We start from the raw sequence: 9,580 nt of genomic DNA, 5'->3' as shown, positions 1-9,580 counted from the left end.
TGATTGAATTTGACTTTGTAAAGTGCCTTGATATGACATGTTTCACGAATTGGTGCTATATAAATAAAATTGAATTATTTTCATTATTAGGAATGGATAACATAGTTTTATAATAAGTTAACGTACTGTAACTATTTTTACTTCTATAGTTCCTGAAATAGTAATACTGATAGTAAGGCAAAAGATTAGAGTCCAAGAAAGGCCCGGGATGAGGCTCTATTTAATATTTTAATCCCCCCATATTGAAAACTTATTTTTTCAACAGAAAGTCTACAGATGCACTAATAGCTCTGTAAAATGTTTTATTTATTATTTTCGGTCTGCCAAATGAAAACAGTTTCTTCACAGGTGGGACGAAGAGCTGAAAGGACTGGACTGAAAAGGAACGGGTGCATGAAAAAAGGTAGGTAAGGATTCAGTGGAGTTTCACACCAGCAATAGACCATTTACAAACAGCAGGCTGTGTGTATGTGTTGTTCCGAGTTTAACCACAAGGTGTCTTTGTTACTCACTGGCCAATTTATTAGGTACATTTTACTAGTACTGGGTTGGACCCCCTTTTGCTTTCAGAACCACCTTAATCCTTTGTGGCATAGATTCAACAAGGTACTGGAAACATCCCTCAGAGAGTTTGGTCCATATTGACATGACAGCATCACGCTGATGCTGCAGAATTGTCGGCTCTACATCCATGACGCGAATCTCCTGTTCCACCACATCCAAAGGTGCTCTATTGGTTTGAGATCTGGTAACCTTGGAGGCCTGGCGTCACCCCTGGCTGTAGGTTGAGTTATGTTTAAGGAGACGGCAAATGTACACTGTTACACAAGCTACACACAAACTTTACAATGTATCATATCTTCGGTCTTGCTCATGAAAAGTTAGAGCAAAACGGTTATAAAAAATATGAGGGGTTGACTGACTTTTGTAGGATGGTACTGAAGAAGTGGAGCCCCATTTTTAAGGTTAGAGGTGTGGTTTAAGTTAGGCTTAGCTTAGTTGGTGTCAATAGGCACAAATTGATTTACTGGGCAAAATGAATGGAAGTTGATATAAAGTTATAATATGGCTAGAAATACAAACATGAGTGTGGGTTTCTCTGTTTCATGAGACACGTTTTTCCGGCGCTGTAATAAATTGCTACAATACCACAGCAGATGGTTGAGAAAGCTTCACTTGAACTTCAACAATTCATAAAATTACTTAACAGATTTACTGAATAAATTAAAATGTAAAGACAGTTCAGTAGAAATTTAACTTAGTCCTTAAAAGGACTAAGTTGTTAAATAATGCACAAATGTAATGCAAATCTAAACTTTGAATAGTCAAATAATTTATTATTATTATTAATGTATTTGTTATTTGTGGGAGGAATTTTAAATGTGGATGCCCCCAGAAAATTAAGTTTTCTTTTAAAATTCTTTAAGCTTGTCAGTTTTCTTCTGCATGTGGTACTAATACTACAGCCACATATGATTAATTTAGCTGCTTGTAGCTCGCCTGTAGGTAGACTCCACCCTACAGGTTCTGACACGTTAAGAATTTCACAACAAATTTACACGAGCAGGCCACGCAGCACATGGAGATGTTTGTTATGCCAGAAAGCGAGAAAGAGCAGCAGACCAGAGTTCCACTCCTGGAGGCACACCTCCTAATGCAAAAAACATTCAAAACACAACGGCTTTCACTTGTAATTGCACAACAGGATTTGTCGAACACGTAAGGAGCAGTTCTAACGTTCCGGTCATGGCAGTTATTCCAGACATGAAAAACTACGTCCTTTATTCATAGCTTTAATATGGGCTTCTTACTTTTATAGGAAATATGGGTCCACCCAAATGAAAAATTAGAACATGGCTTCTAAAACTTCCTCTAAAAATTCTTTTTCCATATGTTATCGTTGACGTCACTCTGTTTTGAATAAAGGAGGCGATATTATGGGCTACTTCATTGCCTCATAACCAAAAACGTTTTCATTTCTTTTCCATTCATTAATGAAATAGAAATATTTTCACGCCAACTTAATGTTTTAGCACGCCAGGCGTGAGGCCGCAGCAGCAGAACCATGAGCAAAAGAGCCTTGGCTTCACTGTAATTACACAAATGTCCATCTGTGCTTACATGCAAACTCCACAGAGAAAGATTTAGTCTGAATTCCTTGTTATTGTTGCCCCACAGTCAGTCAATTGTCCCTGTTCTGAGGTGCATCTGAGAGCAACTTGTTTGTTTTTTTTGTCTCTTTAAATGCAAAGGAGGCACTTTAGACCCCATTCCCCTCCAGGCCGCAGAGTTACCACTCTGTCCCGTTTAGCCATTTCTGCAGTACGCTGGGGGACGGCGTAATGAATTATGTGGGTTAATATACCCAGTAACCAAACAATTTCACTTATCCATCCTTCAGCTTGGACTACAAAATCTAAAAATGGTGGATTCACAAAACCGTGACCTTGTTTAGCAGCAAATACTGTGACGTAATTGTTAAAAAAAGAAAAGAAAAAAAAACTAACAGAGCACAGAAAGATGGAACAGCTTGAATAATATGACTCAAACTGAATATTAAGATCTCTATGCAGCACTTGGGGAGACTGAATTCAAGTTTTCTACACCCCTAGAATCCTAACCCAGCCTCACAAACACAAGGCTCCATCTGGGCCCGCTCCCGCCTCAACTGTTCGAGACCGGCCCAAAACAGGCTGGGCAAATCACTTTACAGCATTATGGATTAAGGCGGGACGTACAGCTCAACCAAAATAAACGTGGCAGCGCAGAAGGATGCACGCGTAGCTGCTATCACATCTGTTTTGTCAGAATCCACTATCCTCTCGAGAGTCACTGTCCAAATGAGGTCAGCCAGCATAACTTGTGGTTTCTCATGGCGCCTGCTGCTGACATTTTCATTTGATACCTTGATTGGCTAAAACCAGCCTTTTGTAGGCGGGCACTAGGTGTCGCTTCGCCCACTCAGCTTGGAGAGTTCTGCCGAGTTCTCCTTTGCCTGAACGGATTAGATGGGAGCACGCCCAGACTGATAATGTGCAGAACATAGAGTGCTATACATTATCAATCTGGCTGGCCAGGTTAAGACACTCCAGTACACAACAAAATGTATTTAAAGGCATACTATGCAACATTTTTCAGTTAATTAATGTGTTCCATACCGTTTTGGATGATTAAATGAGTCATTTCAGGTCGAACAAAGGTTTTCTCGGCCGCCCTGGGGGTCTGTGGGGGAAATACCGCACTTGCAATTGCAGGAGCTTACGGCCCGCACACACAGAAGTCTCCCTTTACGAGAACTCCGTGTTTTTGCCCTGCCATTCACTATATGCACGGGCGAAAACAAAAACAAAGAACCGCGTGTTAACGTCAAATAAACATGCAAGCATATCGAGTTTTATTATTATTATTATTATTATTTATTTTTTTTTTTTTTTTATGTTGGCGAGACGCTACCGCGGCGAGGCGGCGGCGGCTTGGCGAGGCAGTGGCGTCTCGCCAACATAAATAAATAAATAAATAATAATAATAATAAAACTGGCGAGGCGGCGGCGGCCGGCCGGCCGGCCGCCTCGCCAAGATAGCGCTGCGGGAAGCTTGATGTTCATACCTTCACTGTGTTAGTCATTGTTTGTACTGCCGTTTTTTCCACTTTTCGTTGCGTTCGCCTGTCTGCTAAGCTCAAAACAACCGCGCCTGGCTTGACGGAGGAACCAGAACAGCTGAGCATCATTACGACAGTGCAGTTTTACTTTCGCCCTCTTGGGGGAGCCTCGCTGGAAAATCAACCCCGGTTGCATAGTATACCTTTAAGTGCTTAAAAAAATTTTTAATGATGCATCCCCATTAAAACTGTTAGAATGACAAGTCGTGTTATCTATAGGTTCCACAGATCATGAAACGACTAAATGCTGAAACTGGCCTCTAGTTTCTGGCGTGGTCCACAGCTACTGCTGGCATGTGGGCGAACTTAGATAAGCTCCATTTCAAAACCTCTGACTTTTGTCATGTTTAATGTGGACTTAAGCATTCAATACTAAATGTAGATAATTTAACTCAAATATAAAGATGCTCAATAATAAATAAAGGTGCAGTGCAGCTACCTTTAACTTTTGAAAGAGTACGCTTTCACTAAGTCCAAAACACTGGTGGGTAAAAGTGTTGAAATCCACGTGTGATGAAAAACCACTGCAAGGATCAAGGATCGTTTTATTTTTGTCCTACAGAAATAAAAGAGAGAAAGCAAAGAAAATCTTCAAATTGAATTGAAAGTGGCTCATACCTATAGCAGCTATGCACATAATAGGCTGGGTAGATCAACTGCTTTTTAAGTGTAAGGTTCTGAAAATGATCATTGGCACAAATAAAATAATGCACCCGAGAGACAATAAAAATCTTTTAATATTTGCTAAAGATCTTTATGCTACATATACATTTGACTTTTCATTTCAAAAGACATGAGCCTCGGCCTCTCGCCGTATTCAGATGGTTCGGATGCCAAAGTAGCGCCTGGGACACAAACATCCGCTTCCTGTTAGTTGAGTCGACTCGGCTGTGATACGGGGGTAATGGGGAAGGCAGGAAGCCCACAGGAACTTCCAGAGGAAATAAAAAGGCACATTAAGTAATCTCTTAAGACTCACTCAGGCCCAGTATCAACACGTCTGGTCTGGCTCTGCGTCGCTTGCTTTGTAACTTGCGCTTCCAATTGCTCGGGTAATAAACTAAACATAAAATCCACTCACTTCTGGTCAAGAGCATTAAGAAAAGAAATTATTAGATTCAAGTATCGCAGGTTTAAAGCTACAAAGCATACTTAAGTCCACTGAGTGATAGCGCGGCATTAATTAAACTGTATTTAAACGCTCGTAGCTGCGGTGCTTTATGGGAGTAGCAGATTAAGAAGTCTGCAGAAAACCATCTCGGTCTCCCTCCAATGACAATTTGACCGTCTTGCAGCCTCTTTTTGTAGGTTTCCGATTCATAAACTCCATTTTTTTGTTAACCCTGCTTCTGATTGTAACAGATGTCTTCGGATATAGTCGTGTGGCACACATTGAAATTGATAGACGGCGTTCGGCAGTGCCAGCTAACGTCATTAGGCAGAAATGCAGAAGTATAGAAGGTGGTTTAAGTTGACCACATCTGTCTCGATTTCACAAATGCTTTTCACATTATGTCCCATGCAATTCCTTAAAACTGTTTAACCCCAGCAGAGGCACCAATTGAAACGACACAAAACACAGTAAAGCGCCAAATCTCTATCAACTAAGGCACCACAACGGTGGAGCTTTCACACGAGCAAAGGAAGATGAAACGCTGAGTTTGTGAGCAGAGAAGCAGCATGTCTAACAGATCTGTGGATATGTAAATAACACGGCCACACTTCACAGGCGGCAGGAGAGCGGACAGGTCTTTGCTGGGCTCCTTAATGGTTCACGTCCAGGCCGTCGCTTCCTTCAGTCACTATCGCTGTCTGATTCGCTCAGCTGGAGGTCATTCTCTGGAGAAGGAAAACAATTTCCAAACAACAGCTTAGCTTTATGTTCACTGGTGAATTGTCATGAAAACACACAAAAAAAGAAATCAATAATTTCCCCCCAAATTCAAAAAGTATTGGCATGCTTCAGGGCTGCACCATGATATCTGCAATGTATGCAGAACGCCCCCATGTGGTGAGAAACTAACACTGGACCTGGGCTAGGGCTGAATTCATTTTCAATATAATCGCTAATTAAAAAAAAACACAATTTCCAAATCACAGAGTCTGCAATGTTTGGCTATGTAACAATTAGTTAATTAGACACGTCCATTAGGTGTTGGTAAAATGTTTAAAGTGGGTTTGCCTCCACATGGAAGGGAAGACAGTTGCAGCAGTGAGATAATCTAATTTTATTACTTGTTTTAGAGTTTATATAATCATACATAGCATTAAGTACAGGTCAATCAGTTTAATACATAGACTTGCTTGTTGGTTGCACTTTATGTTCAACAAGGATTGATGTCCAAATCAACTAAAAGCTGTTCTCCTGAATAATATTCTGATTAATAGAAACATTAAAAGTTCTTGTTTTAAAAAGTTCTTGTTTACAAACGTCTTTATTTAGACGCCATTTTTGTTGCTTGTGGTTAACGCAGAGAAAAGTCCAAATTGCAATTTTGGTTTAAATATATTGTAGGCAGAATGCAATCATTTCTGCTCTGAGTTTAGATGCTGCGGGTCTTTTAGCAACTAATCTGCACAGCAAGGAAACAGAATGATTTTGTTGTTTGTGTATGTTTAAAAAGACATGATAAATTAAATTGGGAAAAAAAAAAAAAAAAAAAAAAAACGCATTAAATCGCAATATTAAGAAAAAAAATAAAATAAAAATCACAATTAGATTATTTTCCAAAATCGTTCAGCCCTAACCTGGGCGACATAAAGCAGGAATGCTCAAGGCTTAATTCTAACAATTTGCCGACCAGCTTAGAAAAGCATTTTTGAACTCGACAGTCCTCAATCTGACGTGAACCTGGAGCACAGCTCTCCATGCTCTGTGTTCAGCCAATACAGCACAGCTGGCATTTGGCCTTGGTGTTCCCAGAAGCTCACTGGTGCCGTCTGTACTCAGTGAAAGCCCAACAGGTCTAGTAAAGATACGCTTGGCATGTCTGATTCACACGCCGTCCCCACCCCGTGTTTACTGCAACACCCCCCTCCAAGTCTAAGAAGTCGAGCTGGGAAATGGTTTTATAGATATTATCACTTTCTCTTAGCCAGCTCTTAGTTTTACTGTGTGCAGTTTGGTAAAAAATTATAAAAAAATAAAATAAAATCACTTCTTTATGTAACAAGAGTCCCGATGAAACATATTTCAAATTTTGTTTTAATGTTACATTTTTAAGTGTTTTTTTTAAAAGGACAACATTTGGTGTTTATTGGGCTATAATTGACATGCAGTCAGCCACAGTGTTACCTGAAGCTGTAAAGTCTTTTATTACTTTTATCAGTTATCCCAACATTATTACAATATATTGTGATAAAATATTAAGTCCACATCGACCCACCGCTAAACCTGACAGCATAAAAACAAAGGAGATTCGCTTCAGACGAGGCCCGTGCAACTCACTGAGCGTGTTCATAATGAGGCCTCCTCCGCTCTCCTGGTGGAGGCCTGTTGCGTTGGTGCTGGTGTTTATCACAGGCATGCTCTGGTTGGTCGGGGCCGGGTTACGTTCATCCTCCGAGTCGCTGCTACCGGAACTGTCATCGCTGCTCGACGAAGACGAGCTGTTCGAGTCCGAAGAGCTGTCGCCGCTGCTCAGCCGATGGGCCTCCTCCATCAATACTGGAGAAAGATTTAGAAAACGGAGAAGATTCAGCAGCTTCCATGGGGCACAGCATACTCTCCTCTGCACGCAGGCTTTACTGGAGAGGTATAATACGACATAATACCTCTTTCAATGTCATCCATTGGAGATGCTGGAGGAGTCTTCTCCTTGGGCGGCGGGCTCTTGGAGCTGGTTGAGGTCTTGGCTGTGGTGCTGTTGCCGCTTCCCTTTATCTGCTGGCTCAGGCGACTCGTTTGTTGTTCCAGGCGAGAGTGAATTTTACTGCTGCCTTCAGCCCTGGAAATCCACGAGAAGACAAATATCATTTAAATTTCCCTTTCACACATTTTGAAATCATGTGCAAGTCATCCCAAAAATCCTATTTTTTAGGGTTTTGTCATAAAACAAAATAAAAAAAACACCAAACTCCATAATGGATTTAGGAAAGTTTTTTCTGCAATGGTCAGACCTGCAAAAGAACGTGACTGACAGAGATGGATTGATGCCTATCGGACGGATGTATGGCTGACAGATGCAGACCATAGAACAGGGAATAAAGCTGGAGTGGTCTAACATTCTTACATACTTATTATACTTTTCCAGACCTGTAAAAATAACTACATCAAATTCTATATCTTTCCAGACTGCATGGAAGCCCCGTTTACTCTAAAAAACAAAATCAAACTTATTAGATCAAGCCTCACCCTTAGGTGTAGCTCCATTCCTTAAAAAGGTAAGACCATATTAGCAATATTATAAAGAACTATTTTAGCTCACCTCGTCTTCTTCACAGCTATATTGCTGTTGAGTTTTTCGAGCCTGTACTCTCCCGTGTCATGGTTCACGATGAGGATGCACTCCTTCATGTAAGGCCTCTTAGATCCCTTAAACACCGTAACTGGAGCACTCGAACCCTTACAGGTCATCAGGGGGAGGGAAAAAAAAAAACAAATAAGCAATCATAACAAGAAACTTAAAGAAACTTTAAGCGGTTACAAGTTGTTGACTCGTGACCCCCAAATATGTTGTGCTAGTGCATGCGGCCAGGCTAGAGGCTTTTGTCTAACATCAAGATCCTCAATGTTTACTTTCAAGAACACATTTTGGGATTCTCTCACAAGTCAGCCAGAAAAATCATAATACTTTTAATCTTATAAACAAACACAAAAACAGTAAAATCTGCTGAAAAAACATGTATGTTACAAAAATCTTCATGTGTTTTGTACATTAAAAAGGAAAAAAAATCTATTAAATAATTTTCTCCCCCATTTTAAAAACTTAATCTTAATACAATCAAAAAAATGTTTTTAAATAATCTCTAACCTCTAAATTAGGTAAAGTGATAGTGACTTGCTCTCCTTTGCCCACTTCCAGCTCTCCCTCACATGCTGTGTCGATGGATGCTGGTTTGAAGTCATCTGTGGGGGAGGATGAGGAGATGTAGTTAGAAATTTTGGGTATAATAAAAAAAAAAAAAATACAGTGATAATATGTACATATGGCTGTTTTAACTTTTTTTAAAAAAAAAAACTGAGAACGAGCGATGATTTCAACGGTGCAGTTGAATGCCTCTACCGCAAGGTGGCAGTAGGGTGCAACCAAACGCACTGCTAACATTAGCTTATATTTCGACAGGTTGAAGCAGCGGCAGTAGTTTTAATACTTAAAAGCAAAATGACACTTTGCCATAAAAAGCTGCCGATTTCTCAAGATAATTGAAGAAGCTGTCTAACAGGAATAAGTCACAGAGACGGCTGTTCTAGCAACCGCACAAGCAAACTCCGGATGTTTAGCTGTCATGCTAACTAGCGCGCTACTTGTTAGCCAAAGTAAACGGCAGACGTCACCTATAAGGATTCAAAACGCCACTTACATCGCACCGTGTGGTAGGCACTTTTAGGGTGTTTCTCGAACGTCTCTCCTAGTTTCAGAACATGTTCCTGGTTGTCAAAGTTGGAATAAGCGGTCCCATTCATTCTGCGAGTTTCATTGGCAGTGAAATTTAGTTTGCGCTCAGCTTTTTTTATACGATAAACCAGGTATGGCAGGAGGCTCCGTTAAGTCCCGCCTTCTGGGAACTTTGCGTCAACGTGATTGGTTAGAGGGATTGTTAAGTCGTTCTCATTGGTTTGAAAACTGTCATCTAAAATGTGACGTTTCAATTGGACTTCTCATGCTCTTTTTGAGCCCAATCCTATTGTAAAGATAAATACTTGCCAATGTATATGTCTAAATTGATAAAGTTCTTCAGTGTCATCTGAATATCAGC

The 9,580-nt window shown here is 40.4% G+C and overlaps 1 protein-coding gene across 1 annotated transcript; it reads right to left on the bottom strand.

Annotated features, from left to right (window-relative positions):
• Positions 1 to 4,380: 4,380 nt before the first annotated feature.
• On the bottom strand, positions 4,381 to 9,361 carry eaf2 (ELL associated factor 2). Its single transcript, XM_012868544.3, has 6 exons — positions 9,185 to 9,361; positions 8,635 to 8,729; positions 8,089 to 8,225; positions 7,436 to 7,608; positions 7,110 to 7,328; positions 4,381 to 5,500 (listed from the first exon to the last, which is right to left on the bottom strand). The coding sequence occupies exons 1-6, from the start codon at positions 9,285 to 9,287 to the stop codon at positions 5,457 to 5,459; spliced, it is 771 nt and encodes a 256-aa protein (XP_012723998.2). The 5' UTR covers positions 9,288 to 9,361; the 3' UTR covers positions 4,381 to 5,456.
• Between the last annotated feature and the right edge of the window lie 219 nt (positions 9,362 to 9,580).

This window comes from Fundulus heteroclitus, chromosome 7, assembly GCF_011125445.2.
Source record: "Fundulus heteroclitus isolate FHET01 chromosome 7, MU-UCD_Fhet_4.1, whole genome shotgun sequence".
Lineage (NCBI taxonomy): Eukaryota > Metazoa > Chordata > Actinopteri > Cyprinodontiformes > Fundulidae > Fundulus > Fundulus heteroclitus.
This window is presented reverse-complemented; position numbering and strand designations above follow the sequence as displayed.